This window comes from Macrobrachium rosenbergii, chromosome 22, assembly GCF_040412425.1.
Source record: "Macrobrachium rosenbergii isolate ZJJX-2024 chromosome 22, ASM4041242v1, whole genome shotgun sequence".
Taxonomy (NCBI): domain Eukaryota; kingdom Metazoa; phylum Arthropoda; class Malacostraca; order Decapoda; family Palaemonidae; genus Macrobrachium; species Macrobrachium rosenbergii.
Genome location: NC_089762.1, coordinates 2,573,446 through 2,601,415, shown reverse-complemented (window position 1 = coordinate 2,601,415; position 27,970 = coordinate 2,573,446). Strand labels below are relative to the sequence as shown.

Here is a 27,970-nt window from a genome sequence, read left to right as displayed (position 1 = left end):
AAAAAACAATGGATTTTAAATATTCTATTCCAGATGATAATTTACAAAATGTCAGTACAGTATGAATGACAATATAATTATACAAGAGGTAAAATAGATTTTGATTTGAGAAAGATGCAGCAAACAGCAGCCAAGGCAACTTTTTTTTGGGAAAGATTTAATGAATTAGATTGTTAGCAATGCACGAAAGAAAAAACTTGCGCTGTGAAAAGAATGAAGACATGCACCTTGATGAAAAGGCAGCAATCATACAATACAATCACCATTACTTTTGCATCTTGCATCTTTTAACCAGTACTGTGAGGAGAGGGAGACCTTGAGAGATGGAGCATGTATAAGGTGTACAATCAAATCCTCATGAAGTCATCTCGAAAACAGAAACTAAAAGTATTACTGTCTTTCCAAGAAAGATTCAACATCTATACATAATACCAACCTATCTTTTGGTAAAGAAAGACATCAATACTTGGCAAGTTTTTTTTTATCCCAATTATGGTGGAACTAAGACTCATCCTCGTATAAAACCATAATACCTACAGGTATGATGAATTTCGGGAGCACCCTTTCTAGCTTCATTACATAATTATCAAGAAACCCATTTTTTTTTTTTTTTTTATTATACCCAGTGCCTATAATGTAGGCTAAGTCCAGTATTCAGTGTAAGTGAAAATGAAGCCATAACACTATTTACTACAAACAAGTGATCTCTAAAACATCAAGACTTCAGATACACCCAGAAAATTCCCAAAATTTAAAAACAATGATAGACTCTTTATGCTTTACACGAAAAATTATCAGGCACTAATATTAATAGCGTTAGTCCATATTCCAACAAAAATGGTAATCTGGCTTTATATCTGGAAGTTACAACAACTGTATCATGGATATGTGGTAACCATGAACAACAAACATTTGCTACCAAACAAGATTACCACATCTCTCAGGTTAACAACAGCTTATCACAAGAAGTGACAAAATTTTAAAGAGGCAGTTTTGCAAAGTGAAAGGGCACAGTCATTTTCACTTTTTCTACACTTGAAAGGTTAAATGATATCTTTTTATGTGTGCCACTCCTAAAAAACATCAGTATAATATTCCTGCCTTCAAAAGAAGACACATTCATGATTAAGATTAAAAAATGATTTAGATTAAAAAAGCTTTTGTTTTCACAAGTTAGTATATTTTCCGTTAAACAAATAAACCGTTACAAATGTTTGTGATTTTTAGTGTGGCTTCTTCAGTTAACCTTTGATCCAATATCCTCAGTTGAGAGGTGCCTCATACTCGGTTGGCAAGTAGAAGCCATACATTATTTCAACAGAGTACTTTACTCCAATTCACACGTACGCTGCTTTGAATGATGTGCTTAGTTTAATTATTAAAATCTAGACAGTTAAAAAACTTTAAAATAGAGCAAGACAGAACAGTCTTCTTTATACTATTAAATTCCTCTTTTCTCTAAAATAATACAGTACTTTACTGTATTGCAATTACTTCATCTCTGCTGAAACAGTTTTGGATTAAAGTCTGAATTTTATTTGAAAAAATAAATGACCTATTGAATTACCATAGTTCCTTAAATGTGTTCATAAATTTTAAATGAGCATAACAAAATTTTTACAAAAATCTAACTTCTCTCCCACTGAACTCCAAGAGAGTAGAATCAGTCACATAAATAGACAGAGGGATAGTGAAATGACTGTGAAATATCCACAACCTGTACATTTGAACTTTACACAACCACACAACTGACGAGTCCATTTATACAAGTGAATGTTCCAAGGGCAAGTAATGTAATATCACACATGCTCACAGTTCACAGTTTGAATGTGAATGGCAGCAAATAAAAAACTTAAGGGCTTTAAGATTCAATCATATATGTTTCCTGAGGTGATATCTTTTTGAATTCAAAAAGAATCTAGGAAACCTGATTATTCTAGCATTGCTATCTCTTTGACAAAAAATTAAAAAGCCTTAGTAGCAATTTGCACACTGGGTGAAATCTAATTATATGTTCATGGCAATAATTTACCAAAGCCCCAATTTGAATATCTATGAATATGAACTAAAAACAAACAAGCTACCTACATTAATTTTTTTTTTTCAATAATTTCCTCTATACCATTATTTTTTTTTTCAATAATTTCCTTTAAACCATCATTTTTTTTTTTCAATAATTTCCTCTAAACCACATGTACCAACAGTTAGTCCTATAAACTACCACCATGAACTTGGCAGATTTGCTACAGCAAAAGTTCCTTCCTAAGTTTTTAGAATTACCCTCAAAATTAGCTTGAAAACATCAGTTACTGTATTGCCTTTAAAATTCATATTTACATAAACTTTAAGTAAAATCATTTGCTTAATCATGCAAAGGTTCAGGATACAAACTACTCTAAGAAAATACCAAACCTTTCTTCAGATTCTCTATACAGTACTTGATAACTGCCAATCTACACCTATTAGGGTAGTTAACATTTAAGCAATCAATTTTAAACAAACTTCACTGAGGGTAATTCAGTACTACTGTCCCTAGGAACACTGATACTAAAGCAATTTATATATAACTTTAAAAATCTGCTTTACAGCAGTTTCCTGTTCAGAAAAGAAAAAAATATTTCACAATCGAACTCATGAACTTTCCTCTTCAGAATTCACTTTAGGGATAAGATCTGGTGGGTTTGATGATCCACTCGTGCTCTGTGCTGGAACAAATTCTGCAGCATATGGATTCAGTGTGCTCTGGAAATACAAAAAGTAGGATCATTTGTTAAATATTTACTGATGAACCTTTAGGCGTACTTCTTGAAGCTACAGATGTAGATATGTGTTTGTTGAATGGATAAACCATTGCCGTACACTTCGAGTTCTAAGCGAGTGACCGTAAACAGTTATAAAAAGAAAAATGAACCTCCTACCACACAAGGTGAGAAATCCCTCTCAAGTGCAGTAACAAATCTCTTTTATTCCCAATTCAGTATTCCATTTCAGTCCTCTTAGGGCACTGCTCTTAATATGATCTCTGCCCTTTGCATGCACTTTCTTCCTCTTTCCCACCTCAATTGTGTTTCTAAATGCTTCCTTACAGTTGATCTGCTTCCACTATGTGCTAATATTTGTCATTTTTATGCTCTTTCTGAGGAATTTTTGTCACTACTCTTACCTTGTATCACATGCTGTTTACTGCTTCCTCATTGCTACTTTCCTTACAATGTGCTTCCAAAGTACATTTTTGCTATTACTGTATACCTCAACACTTGGATGCAAAGAGCATACAAAACTTTAACGAACATATTCTTTCTATGCAATTAATGCTACATAAAGAAAAAGATGATTACTTACCATTTTTAGATATTACACCATCTGTGAACCTTTCAGTGTAGACTGTACATTATACAGCACCAATTTTAACTCATAATATTATAAACATTTTTCAGGAGGGACAGGATATCAAATAACAGAATTAGAGAAGTAACGGGGGTGCAACCGGTCGATGAGTATGTTAGATTCTCGCGCTGGAAGTGACTAGGCCCTGTGTATAGAAGACAGGGAATAGTATGAGATACACTGGGGTGGGTTGCCCTTGGTAGAAGAGGTAGAGGTAGGCCAAAGGAGACGTTGTCCTCACTGAGGCAGGAAGCAGGAGAAGAGTGTTGGGGAGATACTGAGGAGTTAGCCCAGGACAGAATGTGGGGGCGTGAGTTCGTCGAGGCCCTATGCATCCCCGTGGGTGCCACAGGAAATGATTGATTGACTGACTGATTTTTCAGGGCGTCTTAATTTAAAAATTAGAATTCTCCCCCATGTTTCTACACTAAATACTTCTATAGTATACAGAAGCTTCATCAACAGCACTTGAAAACCCACATACACTGCACCAGTTGCCTCCATCCTCTACACAGACTAGTGCTTCCTGGTTATTTTACCCCAACCTTTACTGCATCTCCTTCACATCTAACCAGCCCTTCTGGATCTTTCTATAGTCATCCTTCGTGACAGTTCTTTTCCTAACTAACCTTTTCACCAACCTACTTTCCTCCATGCTTTCCGCATGACTAAACCCTCTCCAAACACACCGTTACATCTTTCGAACCATTATAGTATTTTCACCACTTCTATGGCTCTTCATATTCATCCTCTTGTTCACTGTTGCATGACCATCTTTTGTCATGCAAGTGTATTTTACTATAGCAATCTCCCTTTTTTCATCACAAACCCTGTAACTTCGCTATTACAACTCCTACCCTCGTATTCAAACCCTGCTGGCTTTGTAACCCAAACCATAAATTTTGCATACTCATCTAACTCCTTCTACATCTACCTTTTATTTAAATTAATTTTTCATCTATCTAATATGTTATTCTCATCTCCTTATACAATTTCCTTGTGCAATCTACTACGTAGTACATTTTAAGGTCACATTCTAAATCTTTCCTTCAACTAAAATAATCTATTTTCAATATTTCAAAACATTTTTCTTATCATCCATTGACTTGGTGTTAAATAATTAGACAAACTTTTCCTCATCATTTCCTTAGAGACCATACATTTCCAACAATCTAGCGCCTATCAGAATACATTTCCACACGGTTTTCGTGACTTATTCACTCTTAAGAACTCCATACCTACCAAAATATGTCATTTCTGTCTCTTTCACCCTTTGCTCACAGATCACTAACCATAACTACCCTCTCACTGTTCAAGTTAAACATAGATTCAGGTTCCTCCAAAGATTCTCTTACACTTTCATTTATTCCCAGTCCTTGAAAGTGGTGATTTTTACGATAAAATCAATATTTTAGGTGCTTTCCCTCTTTCATTTGCATTATCTGCAACTACTTGGCAGGTAGTAGCAGATAAAGCAAATGACAGACGACAAGTTTCACCTCAAAAATAGTGATTTTTGTGATAAATTTTTTTTTTTTTTTTTTTTTCAGATACCCTCTTATCATTTGTTTTATCTGCAACTACGCACAAAGTAGTCGCAGACAGAGCAAATGAGAGAGGGCAAGTTTCACCTTAAAAATAAACATTTTCTATCGCAATTTTCCTCCTGCCACATTCAACCGTATACATTTAATCCTCTTTTGCCCGTCCTCACAGTCTTCCTGATATCTCGAGTGCTGCCTCTTCCCTAGCTTTGCATCTCTCAACCAACCCATACACATCCCCTCAGTCTTTTACGGTCCTGTAAACCTTGTCATTTCACTCCTGTCTCACTAAATGCCATAATATAATACAGTGTATACAGTACATTCCTCTTCTGCATCATGGGTGGATATCCACAACACCAGGACTAAAATACTGCACTTTCTTTTGGAATTTCTTGCACTGAAAGGTACAGGGTTAGGAGCTACAAACACAATGACTGTATCCATTTGTTATTGCAGTTCATGGACAGCTCTAAGCATGCCGTTATTTTTATTTCTATGCATCCTAGAGTGTCAAGCGTGAATGCTGCTGGTCGCTGGAGACTTGGAGAAACCTCCAGCCACCAGGGAGTCCACAACCATAAACTAGATGCTCCTTTGTCTTAGACCATGGAGCATTTGTATCCTTGACTACTGACTCTTCCTAGTGCAGTAATACTACTCCCCTTGCTACCCAACACAATAATCATTATTAATTGAAATTTTAGCATAAAAGAAACTCACTTTGGCTGCCATATCCTCAGACACTCCCATCTTTTGCATTTCTGACTCCAATTCTGCTGTTGCATTGTTTCTCCTCCTGTTCAGTGGTGAAAAGATAATTGACATCCAAGGATTCAGTCTCATGAAACAATGCATCATACCTATCAATTTTGTATTAAATCCCTTAGTGTGTTGTAAAATGAAAAAGAAATATTTACAGAAATGTTCAAATTAACACAAGATATTCAGTATGTCACAGTACATTCTGCCTCTCAAATGTATTATTTCTAGTTCTTCATAAATATTATATAAACTTTAACATCAGCATCAGCACATTTTAAAAACTGTATGGTTGGCTTCGAGTTTTTCTTCTTCTAGAAGGTCAAACAGAGTTATAAGCTACAACTTCAAATACCTTTGGTGACTGGAAGTTAAAATAAAAAAGGTTCAAAGGTTTTTCTTTAGCTATAAAAATTAGAAATGGCATGAGATAAGAACTCATGACTAAATTTTTCTTATAATGTCTACTACAAATGGTGTCAGTGATTCTCAACTTCACCAGCTTCTTGAAAAACATTTTGGTCATATTTCCAAAATATTACAAAATTATCTGATCGGTGTATATTATGAAGTAATGCCTAGATTGAAAATGAAAGCTTCACTATGTAAGTGTATACAGGCAGTCCTCAGTTATCGGCGGGATTCCATTTCTGAGAGTGTGATGATAACTGAAAATCACCATTAACCGAAAATTGGCAGTTTTCGGCACTTTTTCGGCGATTTTCGGGGGTTATTGGCACCGAAAAGCACTGATTTTCGGTTATCAGTGCCTCTGTTAGGTATGTATCAGCGCCAATACCTGATTATCGGCGCCGATAAGCGGAAATCGGCGATTTTTGGCGCCGAAAATTGCCGATTTTCGTCACTAGACAAGTGCCACAAAACCAGATCACTGTTAACCGAGCCTGCCGTTAACCGGGGACTGCCTGTATTTCTTTAGAACTCTGAAAAACTTTTCAAGTGCAGATAATTGGTATGTTGTAATAAATGTACAACAACAAGAAAATAATTAGCTGTACTATGTATACAAATTAAAAAAAAAAAGCATATACAATTTTTACAACATTGAAATACCTGTACAAACAGAAGTTTGCCAAAAAATACAAAAATTTCATGTGACAACAAAAATCTGGAAAAAGCATACAATACTGATTTTATCTAAAAAAAAAAAAAAAAATAGAAAGTGAAAGTTGAATAGAGCGATGGAAAAGGTTTTAGCACTAACGCAAATAGTAAACAATAAACACGGCCACATGTCTCTTAACCTTATTTCCAAACTCACTGGATGAGTACACTTACTTCTCTTCAAGGTAATCTGAGTAGTAAACAGTATCGCGCTGCTCTTCCTCCTCCAGCATGCGCCTGAGGAACTCTTCCTCATCTTCCCTTAAACATCCATTGTTGGTCACTGTTGTCTGCTGCATCATGACCTGAGCCACCTCAGTAATGACCTGTTAATGAGTACAAGAAGTGAACTACCATAAGCATAAAATGTCATCATCACCGAGTTTCCAGACTCAAAAATGCAAACTTTGGGTTAACTGGTTAAGGAAATGAGGGTTTGGAAAAACACCTAATTTGGAAATATTATTGAGTGTAAACTTTCTCAGGTGCCGATTCTCAGGCTCCTTCCACAGTAACTTGACCTTACTCCCAGTGAGGCATTAGCAATTCTCCAGACTTCTGGCATAACGTATCAGTGCTCGTTTGGGTGTAATCGTAAGTAAAATATTTCACAGCCAAGAATAAATTGTAAAGTGCTGTACAGTATATCAAAACAATGGATAAAATGATGAAAAGATTAGGTTAAGTTTGGTGCTTTTAGGTGTATAGTACAGAGCTACATAATCAGACAAGATCAAGAGATGAATGCACATGTACTTGCATAAGCTCGTGCTTCATGTACAGTAACCTACAAGTTTTTTATTATGTTTTATTATATTTCTTAATGTTTGTTTATTTCTTCACATTTTACCTTGTTTAACCATTAGCCCATTACTTTTAATAAGCCCTTTTGTGTACCACAGAATTGGTATAGAAGCTTTAGTCTTTCTTAAAAAATCTTAAACACAGAAAGAAATTGGCAATCAGCCAGTAGTTGTTCACTGACTACTGTATTCTTAAGAAGAACTCAGATGTTTTACCTAAATGTAATCTTTCCCGAAGATTACTTTCATACATTTCACCTTTCACTGAATTTTGGTAAAATTTATGCCTACAGTATTTTTCTAGAACTGTATTAGGTTTACACTTATTTTCCTAGTATATATTCTGTAGGTGGCAGGCTGCTGGAAAATGGTGGGGTAGTTAGTATACTTTCTTAAAAGTTAACCTTTGTGTGCTAACTAGAAGTAAGGAATAAGTTTGCTTAGAGTCAAGCTCTTATAGTCAAGCTCTAAGTTTTGCTACAATTGCTTGTCTGTTTAATTGTTTCTATACTCTGGCCTGCTCTCTAAACATTTCTGCTTCTGCATCTTTCTTTGTTCAACAATCAAGGGTGCTGGTTTGGGAATTTTGGTAATCTAGACACATCTTCATTCCATTCATCGTACTGCCAAACATTCTCATCAGTTTATCAGTGACTTGTTTGGTAGCTCCTTTAGGTAAATTGCATGTTACTCTTGATGGTTCAAAATGGTTTCTTCTTTTCTTCTTAAGGGATCTTCTTACTTCTTCAGCTGTCATATTCCAAACTGGTCCCTCTTGTCAAGACAACATCCTCCACTTCATGTTCATTTACTTCACTATTTCTTCAGTATAATGCCTTCATTGTCTCATCATTTCCCATGACATCTATCTAATCAACTTTAATTTCTATGTTTTCATGGTTTAAGCAGTCTGTCCCTTGACATTTTCCTACCTTTCCTCATCTACTCTGCTCTCCCTAACATTTTCTTTCTTCCCTCTCCATACTGTGCCGACATTATGATTCCACTCATCTCTTCCTATCTACACCTGCCATCTACTCCCAGCCTACCGTCCCTTCTCTCCGTACAAGTCTTATCCTCTGCCAGAGCTTGAGGACTCTGCTCCTCTTTTCAATTGCCAATTTCACAACTAAATGTGTAATAGTCTATGATGTGCTAAGCATATCCCATTTGGTACAACATGGCAATTTTTATTTCTGACGTTATCGGTACTTCTCGTAATATCAATGACTTTCAAGTTTTTCCCTCGTAAAAATGAAATTTCATATACAGTATTAGACATATAAATATAATTATTTTGTACACAAAATATTTATAATGAAATGAAAGATATGTTTACCATACAGTTTAAGTTGTTAATCATACAGTATTAGCTAAGCCATTAAACTATATACAATATACATATAGGGGTAGTAGATTAAATATTTAAAATTAATAAAAAAAGTCATAATTCAACCCTAGTACAGTCAACACCCGGTACTCGCAGGGGATGCGTACCACTAACCCCTGCAAATAGCTAAAATCCGTGAATATTTAAAGCCTTCTAAAAATGCTTATAACTGCCTATTTTGAAAGTTCAAAACACCAAAAAACCCTCTAAAATTGCTTATACCTGAACATTTTAAGTTTCATCACAAAAAGTGCATTTAGTCATGAAAATGATATGAAAATACAGTAATCTATGAATATTTCTCTATGAAAAATACCGCAAATAGGTGAATTTTCAGCAAATAACGTGTATACAGTATATCTTCCATAGAGAAATCCGCGAATCCAGAACCGCTAACTAATAGGTGGGGGTCGACTGTACATATACTATAATTTTCACTGACAGCAGTTACCATACTTTTAACCCAAACATTCTTATGTTATCAAGCAAACATACTGTTCCTAATATCAGCATCTTTGCAAAGGACTTTAACAAATATGTTTCACATGTTCCTAATACAGTAATACTGTACTTGACCTTACTAACACTTACATTTAATGTAAAATAATGACTAAAATAGAGCACACCGTAAATAGGTTCATTAAAATAGAGCACACCGTAAATAGGTTCATTATACACCTGCACCCATCAAAAACTTCCTACTATTTGCCTCACCCAACGGAGGAAGGAGTTATGGATCCCCTTTTAGAAACCCCCCTTGCAAAACTGTGCAAGATAACTCTCACATGAAGCCAACAAATCTTCAATCGCTGTGACAGTCAGACAGATATTAAACCTCAACTTCATTCAATTTGCATTAAATGTGGGAATATAAAAAGCAGGAACGACAAAAAATTTCATATTCTTTTCCCTTCACACTCAAAGCTATAGATATGGCACGACTTGAATGCGTTTGTTTCTCTTTAACACCCTTATTCATACATCTGCTACGCTTACATCACGCAAACATTCCAATGTTCAAGTCTGTCAATCGCGAAAAGGAACTCTTCCCATTTACTATGCAGTTTGGTTTGGCAGAGATCACGATTCCAGCACTAGCAAATGACCCATTTCCTCATACTAATCATTCCTTTCAGCTCTTCATGATTCTGATGCTTTCAGTAAGTCAAAAGAGTGAATTTTAAAATTGGTAGGTGCTTTGCAGTCAGCAAGGTCATCTTTTAAATCCCTACGCTTATTTTGAACTGCATCTATTGCTGCCATCATTGTAATTAATATCCTTGTATTATTTAGTTGGCAAGTCAATAAGAACTTTGTCACCATAATGACGATGTTACCAAAAATTTTTGGCATAAAAAATTAAGAAGCCATAACAGTGCAGAAAAGGAAATCGTTTCCTTTAATGTGCCTATGCCTTAATTATGAACCTAAAAATTGCTTATTTGGCAAATGATCAAGTCTTCCCTCCACCATTACTGCTGGAGTATTTCCCAATCCTGTTTGAATTACAGACAACATAAACAGATTTAAAACTGGAATGAAACCAAGCTCTGCAGTGCTTTCAGAATTCAAATATTGAGACAAGCGCAAGTACAGTACAGCTGAAGCGAATTACATAAAGATTTCCATGTGGCTCCACAACAACAAATTTAAGGCTGAAATAAAAGAGGAGAGTTATCAACTGGGGAATTACTTCAAAACTGGAAATAGAAAGAGCCAACTCTTACGATAACTTGCGGAAAAATGTCATCACACATCCCACTCTGACAACTTGCGCATTCACATTTTTCAGGTCTTTTTATTCATTTCAGTTAACTCGCACCGAAGAAAAGGGAGGCACACAGACAGAAATACTGCCACTGTCAGGACAAGAACACTAAAATTATTTAACATAAACATATCATAATCCAGATCATTCACACCACCACATTTCTCAGCAAAAATCTTAAGCGCAGATTTTTCAAACATGAAAATAGCCTTCTCAGTTAGATAAGCATTTTTGAGATATACTGTACTGGTTAACTGTTGTATATTATGTTAGTTGGAAAAGTTACATACTCCATCATATGCACTTTTACTTAAAAGGAAATAGAATGGACAATGATCTACAAGAAAAAGTTTCTTAAAAGTTTTGCATTTGGCGGACAGAAACTACTGAAGTAAGAAACCATTACTTCATTGAGGGGCCAACTGACACAGAATTTACCAAGATGATCTTTCAATTTCAGGAAATAAGAGACATCCTCTAGTTTTTGCATAGCCACTGCTTTTGTTCACCTTCCTCAGAATTAAGTTTTGCTCTAGAATTAATGCACTTTCACACGGCTGAACTGAATAAAAGAGGTATCTCCACTGATGGCAAAAGTTTACACAGTATGTACAAGACCAAATTTGTTCTTTCAAAACATCTTGTATTTGCACAATGGTATGACACACTTCCTTCTGAGTAACTGCTTAGGTGGTAAAGTGACTGAAATAGATAAGAGTTCTCCAACTGGGATGATGCTTCTCATTTGATGTACTTCAACCAGTGAATTACATTTATGGTTTATTATAAGAGTGGCCTAAATGATGTTTATAAATAAGTGGTGAAATGTGTAGGAACAGAGTTGAAGAAGCTGGACAAGTGGGTGGCAAGACAAAAGGAGTGGTTGAAAGTAGAAGACACAAAGTACTGTATCTGGGGCCTAAACAGCACTGCAAAAAGACTTTAGTACCACTAAGAGTGTGCTGAGCAAGGCAAACTGTGGGCGGTAATTCATACAGGACCAGGAAGCTAAAGGAAATGTGAAAGTTAGTGTGTCTTGGCACAGCAATCTGGACAAGAATTTATACCCCAGAAAAGAAGGTAAGATGAAACAGTGTGAGTTGCTGAAAGTTATCAGAGTACCCCATAAAAGCTGAGCAATACAAGGTGCTGATTTATAATGAAATAACACAAGAGAGGCAACAGGGTATTAAGATCTCCAACACACTGACAATTTGTTCTGGTCAACTTTAGTGAGAACCAAGTCCTCTAATAAAACAGAAGTACTGCATAAGAAGTTTGGATTAACAAGCACTTCTCAATATGGCACTATAGCTTCAATATGGGTTTCTCAAATTTCAAAACCATTTGGGATCAAGAAATAAATTTCCTCGGCCTTCCCTCGCCAAGATTTTTCTAATTTCAAATGCTAGAATCTTGTTATGCAGAACAGCACTGAGGGATTGGATGCTGAAGAGAAACTGTGTCCCACAATGGGTAGGAACTCCATGAGCACCAAGCAATGTTCCTCCTAATCAGTACGAATCTAGTACAGTATTCTACCCAATACGGCTCTGCAAAGCTCGTCCAGATCGCTATGGTGCTGGTCACCTATGGGTGAATATCTGGCAACCATTATATGATCGTTGGCAGAAACCTTCAGTGCTTTACAAGGAGACAGGAAGGAAATTCAAGGGTGTTGGACTGCAATCAAAGTTCTGGTATACACTCAAAGCTTAAAGGAAGTGAGGCAAAGAAATTTACAGGCAGTCTTCTCACAGTGCAACCTACCAGAACATTCCTGATCCTGATCCCTACTTTTCACTCAAGTGATCTGACAGTTCAGAAAGCCATTTCTCAGGCAGGGCAAAATGTAAGCACATACCAAGGCTTAAGTTTCACAAAAAGAGCTTCTGTGGGTGTTGACTGAAAAGGAGACAACAAATTTTTAAAACAATTTGTAGTTTTCCTGGCTATATAGGTACACAATCTTTTATTATCTGAAATCCTTGGGGCTATGTGTTTCGGTTTTTGGAATTTTTCGGATTTTGGAATGGAGTCAAGATATGATGAAATATCACTACTGCAGCAAAAATATGTGTTTTTCCTTTTTTTTGTGTTTTTTCATTACAGTCATTTATTCATTATAGTTTATTATTATTTATATTATCATACTGTTAAATGGATCTGAGATAAATAATGGGACAATTAAGACCAAAAGTTCACTAACACATTTTATCTTCAACAAAAACATTCCGTTAAATTCATAATTACGTAATGAAAATAAATTGTAATTCGACTTATGAATTTTACCTTTAAGTAAGACTATAAAATACATTTCATTATGTCAATCTTGAAGAGGGTTGTTCTTTATTTTCATTATCATCATCAGTTTGTAGTCGTACAATTGAGGATGGTCTGGACAACATCCGCAAGTGATGACGCATCGCTACGACAGACTGTGTAGGATTTTTCATACCACTGTATTAAAGTTAAAATTACTGTTAAATTCTGATTCTCATACAGAAATAATTATATATACTGTACAGTAAAGCAAATTACTGAGTAATTTTTGCCATCAGCAGTCCAATAATCACGATCATGGCAACGTTTAAACTTGGCGCCAGACACAATTTGGGATCGATTTGGGATCGAAATATGTCTATAAACAGAACAAAAGTAGGGGGCTGTCATTGGCTAACAGCTCTCCATGGCAACCACCAGCCAATCAGGTTTTAGCTGTATTCTGTCTGAGAAAGAACGTCTTGCTCACGTGAAACTGATGATGACAAGTGCGTGTGTTTTGAATACTGCACGCAGTTTTCAATAGTGTACAGTAAGTATTTTACTAATTACATGAAGAATAGAATGAATTCCTTCTCATTACTTTGAGTGCAAAATTGTTAATTCAGAGATTCTTCAGCAACAAAAGAACTTTTTTCGTTTTGCTTCAGGAAATATTTATTTACGCTGCATTGACATACCTTCAAAACAAAATTCATCTCTTCAATCTCTTGAGGAATCTTAATCCATTTCTGTTTACCTGCTGGTCACTATTTATAGTCCACGCGACTGACAAAAATTCTTTTTTGTTTTTTGTCTTCCAAAGATGTTTATTACCTGTACTATACTACACATTTTTTCAAACATTATGAACACACACACACACACAAAAAGTGTGTGCAAATGTGCTAATACCCACTGGTTAAGGAGACTCAAATTAGCAGTACCTTTTCCTGAGAGAGAGAGAGAGAGAGAGATTATTTAGGACTCCAAGGCTTGGCAGATGTACAATTATTTTATTGTCTTGGGATTTGCTAAGGTCAATTCTTGGGATTTAGTTAGAAAATTAGTTTGAGTCACTGACTCTGCTTTGCTTGATTTACAGTACAGTATTTCCTTACAAGTTTAGTTAACTCTGAGTCTGTTTAGCCCACATATCACAAAAAGAGAATATTTTATCACTGTTGATATTTCATCTCTAATCACCGTAAAAATATTTGAAATCTGAATTTGTAGGTATAAGCAACACATTGTGCTGTTTATACCTTGAAATCTTGGTGGCATCAGCATCACCCAAAGCAAAGGAGTATATGCGTATGTCCCCTACACACACATTGCATTCATCTTTTGGGTTTAAAAAAAAAAATTACAGTACAAATATAAATGAGAATAGTGGAAAAAGTGAAGGAGTGTGTGTAAATCTTTAATCTTTAGGCTTCTTTGCAAGCAATACCTCAGTTGTTTCTCTCTCTCTCTCTCTCTCTACAGTATTTCTTCTTCCTTTTTTTTTTTTGCTTTGTTACAGTAGAGTACTGTACATATCCTTTAATAAAATGTGAAAAAAAAACAAGCTCTAGCAAGTCAGACGTCTACCTAGCCCTATTCACCCATCCAACACTGCATTCCCCACCCCCCACCCTCCCAGCCAAGGAAACTGCTTCCTACCTCCACCCACATTCCAAAACATCCCTTTTTCTGAGTAAGTTCCCATAGCACCCAGCCATCTTAACCTCCCCCCCCAACAACCTTGGAAACATTTCCAGGCCCCTCCCACCCCCCAACACCCTTTCTGAGTCTGCTTTTGAGTGTAAACAGTTTACCAACATTTTCCTGAGGCCGCGCAGCATTCTCAACTATCGGGGAGCAGTTTTTTCACGTTTTTTAAAATTTATATATCGTATATCTTTGGGTCCTGGTTCCTCCTCCGGGTGTGTTGGATAATGTCAAGGTCCAGATAATCGAAGAATGATTTTACAACATAAATTTATGCAATCACAGCCTGTACATATGAACAAAACCTGAAATGTAACCTAAGGAATAATTATATACAAAAAATTGCCTGAACAGGTAATACTGAGTACTACTGATGTCATGAGAGGTGACCACCAGGAAAAAATCTCAACACTAAAACAAAGCAAAAGAATATTAGAAAATACTACAATAATCACTACCAAATGCAGCTGACACTAGCATTACAAAAGTAGTCAGGAAAAATGAATGAGATCCCAAATTGATTATCCTTAAGAGCTGTAATAGGCAAATTCAGAAAAATAATTTGCAACTCTTAAAAATTTACGACCCTCAATAATAAGCCGACTTCCTGCTAACATATACCTGATTAATATTTAACACTAAACACATCCACATTAGTTAGTAGAGACCGAGCTGTCACTAACTGAAAACAACTAACTAGCTACCTGAAGCTAGTTAACTGGCAACACCAAAACAAATCAAAACCATATCTCCTGAATAACACAATTAACCAATAACAATATAACTGACCACCCGCTGGCCCTCAGATATTTACTGACAACTTTTGACCCGCGGCCATTCACTCCCTTTGTTGAACACAGACTTAAGTCCAGAAAAATATTTCACTGTATGTGCTCTACCAAGAAATGACACAAGAAAAGGGAACAAACTGTTGTGAACTATCAAGAACAGAATATGTAAATTAAATTGGATCTTCATTTTTATCTACTGTGTAAATGAGAATCAGGCATTGTGACAGACCCTTTACTCACAATGAAGCATCATAAGCTTCATGTACCTTTCTTTAAATCTTCAGCTGAAAACACTTATGGGCACAGTCAACAGACCATAAACCCAAGTGGACTCCAAAGGGATATCAGCCCACAGAGGAATGACAATTGCACTAGGAAAACTATTCCACATTTTAGTTGTAGCCAAGATAAAACTCCTAGCAAACTGAGTATGTACTGCAGTATTAATCCTAATGCGAGAAAAGACTCACTGTTTGCAGCAGCAGCCTGCCTAGTGCTGTGAGCAAAAACACCTAGGTCAGGTAAGGAAGAGCGCTGAGAATGTTTGTCATAGCATTTTATGCAATGAACATAATGAACTCACTTTATGTCTATGCCACCATAATGGTCAAGGCCCTAGAGCAAAATTTTTACCTGAAGGCCAACTGAATACAACTTAGGCTCTGGAAAGCATGGAGGCACACCAAGGACTCACCACACTGCTCACAAAAACTTGAGCCAACAGTTCTGCCTTCCGTTTAGGGCAATGCACAGCATTTCCATCAGCCTCTACAAGGAGAGACATGCTTGAATCATCAACTCCAGAGTGATGACTTGAGGGTAGACCACCACTTATGGTCATCACCACTGGAGAGCAAGATCTTCAAACCATCATGATAAGCTCTTTCAGCTCTCTCACAGAACACCTGCGCTTGACTTCTAAGTTTAATTAAATTATGCCAAAAGTATGATCAACTGTTCCTCCATAAATGATAAACTTCTTGTCTATCATGGTAGGCAAGCATACATGCAGCATTAAACCATGGATTGTCTTTAAGATGAAACCTGAGGATTTTAGAAGGAATTCTCCTCTCAATAATAGTCTTAAGGTGATTATTTAAAATCTCAATAATATTTGGACTTTTATAAATATTGCTCAACACGAGCTCAGTAAGATCACAGTCAATACCATCCCAACTGGTCTAGGATTTCAAGTATAACTTCTTGAAAAGCTAACATCAGGGTCAACCAGATCCATCCACACATTAACCTTAATCAAACAATGATCAGATGAACCCACTGTCAAACCTACTCCACCAGAAAAAATCCCAATAACTCTGCAAATATAAGGTCAAGATGGTTGCCAGATTGGTGTGTGGGTTCAATTTATTAAATGCTCACACCCAAAAATAGCGGAGAAATCTAGAAACTTTAGGTGGTACACCTCCTGTGGTACACCTCCTGACAGAATATGCCCTTCAGACATCAGCAAATACTTTAACCCAAATGTTTCCTGTTGGACATCAGTCACCGGCAACAAGAAAAATGTTATCCTATTTGATAACAGAACTAAATTTCTTGCATATAATTTTGTTCCAATGTGGAATAAAAAGTGAGGAGAAATCTAGCCTAAAATTCTATGCATTTATATGAAAGTAATTTTCAGACTGCAGCATCCTTTCTTGTAAATTTTAATATAATATTATGGTAGAACAATTTTATTTTAACTGGTATGCTACCCAAAACAAAGCAAGCAACAAATAAAAACCATGGCTATTAAGAGTAAATCGATTAACAGGTTGTGGAATATAACAAGGAAAGGCCTTGAGCTTACACTAAAGAAAATTAAATAAAAACCCAACTGCTGATAATTTTAAATGTCACGGCAATTACCTGCACACAAAAATAACCACTGGACAGAAACTATACTCTGAGAAAAGTGGGATAAAAGAGTGAAGGTTATACATACACCATGTGAGGTAGGTCCCTGACCCTCCAGGAACTGCAAGATCATCTTGGTAAATTATTTATCAACTGATCAGTTCTCTACACTGAAGTAACAGGCTCCACCCAGCACATCAATGTGCTGCGAAAATGGGAAGAGGATTCAAAACTTTGGGTGAAATCTTTGTAAATAAAAAATCTCAAAGAAAAATACAAAAGTCTGGTAAGTAAAAGAGAAAACAGTTTGACGTAGTAGGTTAAAATTTACAATATGAAAGCCGGGGAGAAACCCAGACTTCTTTTTTCAAGCTCGTATCTTAATTCGTTTTGTTAACTTTTTCTTTGTGTGTAAAAATGCAGATAAAAGAGTTTGCTGACAGAAAAAGGCCACCACAAGAGTATCAGTATTTAGAGGCTGTTACTGATATCGATGAAAAAAAGAGAGGGCAACGCACAGCATATCCAAGTTCCTCTGGATGCAATGCCGTCTGGGGGACCTGGGGGGCAGATTCATGTTGAGAGTGTGTCGGCCTCACCTTATGGTCAAAAGCTTCGAGGTCCTCCTCGGCCATCCACATGAACTCTGAGAAGTCCGCTTCTGCGTTGGAATTCATGTTTTCACCTCCTGGATCACCGTTTGACTGACTTCTGCCAGGACTATTGTCAGGTAACCGCATGGACGGAATTGCCTGCAAACGAGAGAGAAGGGGTCTCTTTAAAATAAATAGTGCTGTACTGTACCAAATAACTATGCAAGAGCTGTAAAGTGAAAATAAACAAATGTCAAGTAAATTGTACATTGCCTAGACACTTCAACTTCACAACGTAAATCTACATTGATATTCTAGCTAACAGCAAGTAAAATATCTAACTGCTTCAAATTATTTCAATTATTATAGCAATATCTAAAAATGCTTCAGACTATTTCAGTTTCATACCACAACTTGCCATGTTTTTTAAAAATTCATAGTAGCTGATTAAAGGCAAAATTTATACACATTACTGCTGCATCTCGCTGCCAATGGAAGAAACTGATCTCACATCCTACATAAAATCCACTTAAATCAACTAAACAAACATCATGTAGAGTATCTATAAGACCTAACATAACACATCTAAAGTAAACTTACGGTATCTAAATAGAAAGTGCATCAATACTGACTCAAGGCATAAAAAATAACACAAGAACAATGATTCTGAAATATTCCTGATTCAAGATCTTCAATAGTACCTTAAGCTGGCTTATATAAAATTCAAAATCTCTTGGAAGCGTATTTGAGGTGATCTCATGATATCTAAAAGTACTTGGAAACTCCACCTGGAAGCCACAGGAATTTCAGATTTATTCTGGTAATTTTGGGGAAAACCATAAATTTCAACAGCAAATTAATATCTATAAAAAGTGTAGCACACTAGATTTAAGTGTGGGGGTGATAGATTCAGAGCAATATATATTCTTACTTTATATACTGGGATCAAAAGTATCTGATTAACCTTTAAAAATATACAAAAAGGTTTTTACTGATGGAAAGAACAAATAATATACCCTATACACTGAAGATCCCTTGAATAATGGCTGAGATATTTGAGTAAGATGATAAATTTTGTAAGCAATCCACTCACATTCTTTATATCCAGGTTCTGCAAATGCACAAACTTTGAGAACATTAAATATTAAACAACTTATCCTACATGCATAATTCTGAGGTCAAAGGAGGGAGATTAACTGTTGGCTGGATGGCCATTTCTGTGAACGTGCTTCAATGGACTTAGTGCTAGTTAGGAAGGACCTCGCTTTTCTGGTAATCTATATTTTACAATATAACTGCAAGCAGTACCTAGTGTTAGGATGCAGGATGTAAATGAGCAATTTGTTGAAAAAATTTTTGTTTTTAAATAACATCTGTTTCATATTAAATCCACCCTCTATTTACTCCACATCACAATTTAGGTGGGAGGAATGAGATGCTGATGAAACTCTCAGAATAACTGATCAGAAACCTGGGTGTGATGCCCTGCCTGCCTACATGGGTAGGGTAGAGGAGAATCCTTAGCCTTGGTAGACAACCCTTCCAAGAGACAGTTACTTTGAATACAAACCTTGTTCTCCAACCTTAGACTGTGCCATAGCCATTGTACCATGGCATTCCATGGTCTTGGGTTCGAGTTCTCTTGCTTGAGGGTCCAATCACGCATCTTTCCTCTTTTTTGTTCACTTTCCTGTTTTTACAAAAACTGTGTAGGATAGGCTGATGAGAAAGCAAAAGTTGCTTGGTGGATTACCTGGAAAGCACCTCCTTCTTTACCTAATCTTTTCCTTTTAGGCTTTTTATAATTCCTAAATCCATCCTCACTGCCCTCCCCAGTTGTTATGGCAAACCTGGTGGGTTTCTTATTTGACTTACAAGGTGTGCTAGCTTTCACCCTGTCGGGAGTTGCTTCCAGTGCTCTCTTCAATGACATATGATAAGGTACTTCTCTTCAATGACATATGATCAGGTTTACTTATACATACTTTCAATGAAACTTTTGTAGATAACATAAATACTGTAGTGATTGATTTTATTATGATTGTTCTCTTGATTTTTACTATGTTGCTGTTGTTATGAGACTATTTATTAGTTTTGCAACTAAATTTGTGTTGTTAATTTTTCTTCTTTTGGGGGACATTAAGCTGAACTGTGGGCCTACTATTCATTACTATAAGAAAAATTGCTTAGTACAGGCGGTCCCGGTTTACTGACGGGGTTCCGTTCTTTGAAAATCGTCGAAGTCGGAACATCGTCGAAAATCGTCAAAAATCATAAGAAAACCTTACTTTTAATGCTCTGGGTGCATTGAAAACGATGTAAACTGCATTATTATTGAGTTTTACATCAAAAAAACCTTCAAATTATGATTATTCTGCCATTTTGGGGCCATATTTCTTCCGTCGGATCATGGCGTTACGACGCGTCAGTAACCCCGAACATGCGTCGTAAAGCCAGGAAATAATTTCTGATGAATATATTTGAAAAGCGTCGTAACCTCGGATCGTCGTAAGCCGGAACCGTCGTAAACCGGGGACTGCCTGTACTGTAGTTTGCTCCAGTACTCTGGGCTTAGGGTCAGATTTTCTTGATCTCCAGAGTTGTGTCCGCAACTACGATTGAAGTTTTTATCCTTGTGCCTGTAACTACAATTTGTTTTTATCTGATACACTTGTAAATAGTATACACTTGTAAATAGTAACAAGGAAAAGGCTGAGTTTTTAACGTCAGGGTTTGATGGCCCTGACTTCGTCATCATAACATCCCACACGTGCAAGGTATGGCTGCATACGCTAAGTCCAGGCGACCTAATTATTGTCAGAAACAGTTGGAGTGTAGGTGCCCTGAAGTTCTTTGTTTTAAGATTTTCAGTAAAGTTCTAAGTTTACATATTTGCTGTTTACCACAATCCAAATATCAATGATTCTATATATGACTGTCTCTTGAAGAGGATTGGTATGGCTCAGTCACAGGATTCAGAAGCTTCATTTGTTATTTGTGGAGACTATAATGCAAAGCACAGTGAGTGGCTGAATTCAAATTCCACAGATCAACATGGCTGGTCTGCTTCTTGAGTTCTGTGTATCCTCTGATTTTCTCCAGGTAAATTAAGAACCCACACATATTTCTGGTAATAGATTAGACCTCATATTCACAGATGTTTCAGCTATTGTCAAGTCCAAGGTCTGTGAATATACATACACTTCTGATCATTGCACCATTGAGATGGACATATCTGTCAATCAGTATATTCCTAATGCCACCATTGGCAAAAAAGGTCTGGGTGAAATCTAGAGCCAATTGGGATCACATTATCGAAGTTTGTCAGGCACTTAATATTTCCGATGCTGTATTAGATCCTGATCCCAAGAAGAAGTTACATGAAATGCTGATGGCTATTTTAATAAGGAATGTCCCTAGAAAGACCATCAAATTCAGGAAAAATGACCAGCCATGGTCTGATGATACATGTAGACAAGCTTACCATGACAAACAGACCAAATTCAACACACGGAGATGAAGTCGTTCAAATGAAAATTACACTATTTTTTTGAGTCTCGCCATGTTGCAAATAGAACTTACCATACAGCTGAGAGAATTGACAATAATTCCTTGAAGAGGAAACTTGAAGGGATCACTCAGCCCCATCTGTGGTGGACCAAACTGGCATCGTCAAATTTTGGGTAAGACTCACCTTCCATTCCACCACTACTAACAGATGATGGAAGATTGGTTACTGGCCCAAGGGGAAAGGCTGAACTGCTTCATCGAGCTTTTGAAGCTAAGCAATCAGTTGAGGACGTCCATTTCCCTGATACTTGTCATCCTGAACATACTTACAAAATTTGCATTTAACTCCAGGGATCTAAGAAAATTCTTGATAATCTTGATAGCTGGGGTTGTCTCCCACGATTAGTAGATTCTATAGATTTTTATGTTGACATAGTATTTTTGCGAATGAGGGCAAGCTTAGTTATACAGTGCCTGTTCCCAAAGTGGCATATCTGCAGACTACAGTAACTACAGGCCACTTCCTATTCTCCCTGTGCTCTCCATAGTTGCTTAAAAACTTATTTTTAAGCTTCTATATAAGTATGTAATATATAAAGGATTGTTAACTGATGGTCAATATGTATATAGAAAGCAGTTAGGTACCTGCGATGCTCCTTTAGACTTATCATGCCATTTGGGAGAGAATCTTGATAAGGGTTTTGAGTGCAGAGTAATTCAAGATTTAGTAAATCATAAGGCACTTAATTTTATACACTTCTGAATCTTGGAGTGGGTGGATATGTTTTAGGATTATAGTACTTCATGATTTCCTTACAGGTAGGTAGCAGCTAGTTGCTGTTGATGGAATGTTTAGTGAACCAAGACCTATTGTGTCTGGAGTTCTGCAGGGTAGTGTTCTTGGTCCACTGTTATTTTTGGTGTATACAAGTGATATGGCTGTTGCCTGAAAAACATGATTGTTCAGTATGCCGATGATGCAACACTTGTGGGTAGGGTAAAGTCTCCACTTATGAGAAATGAAGCTACCCTATGTCTCAATTGGGACTTGGAACCAATCACGGATCAGTGAACGGTGTACTCAGTTGGGTATGAGGTTGGATGGGACTTTGCTGAATGAGTCTGGAGCTTTAACTATTCTAGGTGTAACTTTTGATTCACATCTTACTTTTGAGAAACATCTAATGAAAGTTTCAGCAAATGCCGCAAGAAAGTTAGGTACTGTTCGTAAGACCTCACATATTTATAACAATGATAAAATCAGTGCAACTTGTTTTAGGTCATTTGTGCTTCCTTTACTAGAATACTGTTCTCCAGTGTGGATGTCTACTTCTGCCTGAGAAATATCTCTTTTAGACAGAGATGTTCGTGGTGGTAGGTTTCTGTTTCCTAATACAGTTCAGTATTAGCGGTTGTGACTTGGAACATCAACGGATGGTCTCTCGTTTGTCACTTTTTCATAAGTTGTATTTTGATAGAAATCTTTCATATTCACAATTGATCCCTGATCCCCTTTTTCTGGCGAGAGCACCCAGATTCGCTGAACAGCAGCACCAATATGCAGTAAATGTGCTTCGCTGTCGAACTTTCAGTTCCAGAGGTCCTTTATTCTTCACACTGTTAGACTGTGGAACAGTCTCCCTGAGGATGTCATGCAATTGGAACTTCAAAAGTTTGAGCAAAGAGTGCTCATGCACAGTATGGTGCATGCCATGCAGTGGGAGAGCAGGTTTTTTGCTGCAGAAATGACATTTTTTTACACATCCTCTCCGAGGGTGTATAAAAGCCCTTCTGTCAAGGCAGAGGAGGAAGAAGCAGCTTGTCCGAGCGGTTCGAACAAAGTGAATTCTCTTGTCAGAAACAAGATTATTCACCTGATCGAGGACCATGGCAGTCCCGCTGGAACCCTGGGTTCCTTTTTTGGACCCCAGAAGGATTCAAGGCGCAAAGGATGATCCACAGGTGAGGCCGTGATCCCTTCCCCACGGTCGTTGCGCCGATGGATCAGGGCAATGACCTCTACAAAATTCCTCTGTATTTCGGGGGTGTCCAAATCCTGGGGGAGAGGACCCTCAAGTCCTTCCATGGTACAGTCCTTCTGATCTACTCTCCCAGCAGGAGGGAGAACCTTGGCAGACCCCTTGGATCCTTCCTGCACTATGCAGGCCAAACCTGAAGTGGAAAAAGTCTCCTCTCACTCCAGGGGAAAGTTTCCCCCGCAAAGGGCAAGGAGAGGCCCCCTAGAAGAGGTTGTCCTAAAAATTGCATTTCTTTCAGGGGTGTGGCTTAACTTTCCATGTGTACTGTAACTTCTTCCTGCCAACCCCAGGGCACACACGCTGGGGGAAAGCGGGCTTATGAGATTTATTACCTTCGTGAGTTTGCATTCCAAACACAAAGCAACCATACACAGAAAAAGAGAAAGATCCCTCTTTGACTTCGGGAAAATACAGCTCAACGGAAGTCAAGGCAGAGAGGAAGAAACTTCAGGTCTGCACCACACAATGGCCAAAAGGAAATTGGAATGTTTACATCCAGGCAGGCAGGACTCGTGCCTCCCAAACGGTAGTTACTGCCTAACCACCTTGTTTGAAAGTTTAGTGGCCGTTTCCAGCTGCACTCTAAGTAATTCCTAATGTAAAGGACTGATGGTTTGTATATCGTGTCGGAACAAATACCTGTATGGAACATTACTCACATGGGACCTAAAGTCCCCTCACAAACAGTCTTGGCCCTCATAATGTGTCATACTTGTTTTTTCTACATAATAAAATGACAAAAAAAAAAAAAAAAAAAAAAGCACCAAAGAAGAAGAAAAATCAAACTTAACAGACAGCCTAGCACAGAGTAAAGCACATCTGCACTTAGTGATGGCGATGAAAAAGTACTTGGTGATGGCAGCAAGTGAGGGGTATTCCTGACTTATCAGTTAGCCTAACTAATTTATTAACAAGTCTAACAACTGTCTCCAGCTGGCACTGAAGGGTACTCCTACATGCAAGGCGATACTTTGTATTTTCATGGGAACAACTACATAATACAAATTTGTGGGGATTTATGTAACTGTATAATTAGGTTACCAAATAATTTGTACAGCATAAGAAGTTATGGTACTAGGTAACCTTATATAACTGCAGTTGACCATGTAATTTGTGATTCTTTAAGTGAAGTTAAGTTGGGGATTGCCCTGGTCATGAAAAAAAACCGGTACAGGCAGTCCCCTAGTTATGACGGGTCTGGCTTACAATGTTCAGAGGTTATGACGCTTTTCAAATATATTCATCAGAAATTATTTCCCAGTTTATGACACATGTTCCGGGGTTATGACGCTTACGACACCAATCTGACAGAAGAAATATGGCTCCAACATGGCAGAATAATCAAAACTTGGTGGCTTTTTTTTATGAAAAACTCAATAGAAATGTAGTTTACATCGTTTTCAATACACCCAAAGCATTAAAAGTAAGGTTTTCTTAGGATTTTTGAAAATTTTTGACGATTTTTTGCCCTACGACACAGCGCAGGAATGGAACCCCGTCAGAAACCAGGGGCTGCCTGTACTGTACTTCAAGTTAGCATTATCATGGTCAGGTTAGAACTAGCTCAATTGGTTAGGATGTATTCCTCTAATTGTCCTTCTTACGCTTTAATTTTATAATTTTTGAGTGATTGTTACTCATCATATACATGAACTGTGGATTTATCCAGCAGCTCACAGTATTTAGTATTTTATCTTTTATCTTTCTGGTGCCATTCATGCATTTTTGGTTACCCCACCAATAAATACTGGTTTTCCTACGAGGTCTCCCATAATTGTCAGATATAAGTTACAGTGGGTTGGAAACAAAAATACAATATAGCTTGAACCAAAAATTATGGTAAAAATAGATAAAATAAAACAAACAGAACAATAAGTACGTAATTCACGTATCTGGCAAGGAACTGAAATACCACAAACAGTATTTAACAGTTTAAAACTGGTAAAATATGGTTTTTCTAGCCTAATAGTTCATGATTATAAAAGGTGATATACAGCCACCATCCTACTTACAAACATTCATGTTACAAGCATTCAGAGATATGAACAGACAGGGTCGTAAGTTAAAATTGTGTTCAGACGATACCCTTTGCCAACCGTAAGTTCAAATTTTGCTCTGCGTGACTACTTCTCTGCCTGGTAAGAATTTTTGCCGCACAATAAAGAAGAAACTGTTCCTTTAAACCCTTTTCTGACTATCCTGAGTATTCTCATGCATGACTACCATGTATTCTTCTGACAATCACGAGAATACTCATTCATAATCGTAAAATATTCCTACTTAATTCTATCTTCCCCATTAAACTTGTTCTTTGATGAATTCCCATTTTCTATATTTCCTCTCCCTATAGGAAATATTTAGTATGTATTTTAGTCAAAAGATGGCAGTGTGCCTTGATTGTTTTATGAACTTTCAATGTCAGATGTTGCTCCTGCAAAATTCTCTCAAAATTCATAACTCTCAAAGCATGGAAAAAATACTATATTTTGAATGTTACATGAATCTAAATTTTATTTTCTTCTTTTCACCTTTCCAACATCCCAAGTAATTCTTTTTAATACTGCATCATTTAAAAATAATGTGAAAATAGTATAATCTGCGACTCCTAAGTTAACTCAGGAATGTAAACATGACATACTTCAAAGCTTAATATCTTCCTAAGTTTTAATAATTTTTCAACAAAAATTATGCACCACATATTAAAAACCAGCTTACGAACAATTCAAGATACGAAAGGCCGTCCAGAACGTTACTCTTTCGTAAGTCGGGTAGTGACCGTACCTCTGGAGTCAGGTTAGGCAAGAGCCACCATCTCAGGCTGAATTACTACAATCATCGTTTTTCACGTTTTTTTTCTGTAAATAGAAAGAACCAGTTTCCCAGTATTGGCCCAGAATGTAAATATTTGTTAAACAGTCCGATCACACTTGCAACTGACAGAATGGAAATCTCTAGGGAAGAATGCCGACTATTTCCTATTCAAATAAAGCCCAGTGCAGAATTTCGATAGGCTGTTAAAGGGGCCTAGAACAGGCTAGGTTAATTAGTTATGTCCAGAGGAAGTTGTAAGGCCGTAAACAACCATTTGGCCACGGCAGAAATGGACATTTTGTCACAACCAACTCACGAATTCTAAGAAACCCCAAATTTAATTTAAAAAAAAAAAAAATCCTGGTGTTTAAAAAAAAGGTAAAGTTTTATAAGTTGCCAATAAGACTCCAGCCAGTCATTTTTGCATGAAAAACCCAAAATGCTAGGAAATGATAGGGCACTAAAAGAACCTAATAATACCAGCCTAAAGTCACCTAGGGGTGTTTACTGGTTACAATATTGCTGTATTAGCTATGGAGGGGGGGGGTTAAAATTTTACCTAAGGCTACAAGTTGTAATTTGATTAACTTTTTTATTTATCAATTGTGCATAGTGTTTATGGGGTTATACAATTTTGCCATATTAGCTATGGAGGGGGGGGTTAATATTCTACCTAAGGCTAAGATAATTTGATTAATTATTTATTTATCAATTGCACATAGTGTTTATGGGGTTCAAAAAACCGAGAATGAAGAGCTTTATAAAAATGTAGGTTACAATTTCACATCGTATATTGGCAACTTATAAACACCAAAAAAAAAAAAACCCTGTTTAAGATCACCGTAAGTATTTACCCTAAGCGACTTCCCCTGCGCGCAGCCAACCCAAAACCCAAATCAGTGCAGAGCGGGCCCAGGACCTGCGACTTTAGCAAAGAGCTTCGAAACGGCAGCCGAGCCAACGACCCACAGGAGTCTCGTCACTCCACGGTCCTTCTCCTCCTCCTCCTCCGCCTCGGAGGCAACAAACCAGAATGACGAGGTGACACCACCACATTACGTAAACAGCTGTTGTGGTGGCGGCGGCGGCGGCCTCTTCCTGGTCCACTCCGAAGGGGAAGCACTGAACACGAAAGTGAGAGGGAACACCACCACCTCTGACACACACCATCTTTCGCGACACACGAAGCCCGTCTCTTCGGCCCCACGGGTGCAACAACGTCCCCCAAAACAACCCCCGAGACCTGCGGGTCAACAACGAAACCCTCCATATCTCACTTGCTGTTGATCTGTCACACGAAGAACGACTTCTCACATCCAGACGTGGAGCTGTCAGTGCCTTCTGCTGTGCTGTGACTGCGAGTGACCCTGGGTAGTTGCTGTGACTGCTGTTGTTGTTGTTATTCTCTTTCTTCCAAGGAGGTCTGCGGCGCCACTGCCAAAGAGAGCCGACTTCCCCGGCCCGACTCGTTCGCGAGTGGTTGCGTAACGGGTCCGCCATTATTGAAAAGGGAATGTCACTATGTTTACAAATGTGATGTATCGCCCTCTGCCTTATATATATATATATATATATATATATATATATATATATATATATATATATATATATA

General features: G+C 37.3%; 1 protein-coding gene across 2 annotated transcripts; it reads right to left on the bottom strand.

Annotated features, from left to right (window-relative positions):
- Positions 1–9: 9 nt before the first annotated feature.
- Positions 10–27,789, bottom strand: Paip2 (polyA-binding protein interacting protein 2). Of its 2 annotated transcripts, none has more exons than XM_067124119.1 (5): positions 27,636–27,789; positions 17,924–18,157; positions 6,993–7,144; positions 5,655–5,730; positions 10–2,742 (listed from the first exon to the last, which is right to left on the bottom strand). In XM_067124119.1, exons 2-5 carry the CDS (start codon positions 18,143–18,145, stop codon positions 2,632–2,634), a joined length of 561 nt encoding a protein of 186 aa, XP_066980220.1. In that variant the 5' UTR covers positions 18,146–18,157; positions 27,636–27,789; the 3' UTR covers positions 10–2,631. The 2 variants fall into 2 exon arrangements, with proteins under 2 accessions (XP_066980220.1, XP_066980221.1); XM_067124120.1 differs by having other exon boundaries at positions 18,005–18,157.
- Positions 27,790–27,970: the final 181 nt, after the last annotated feature.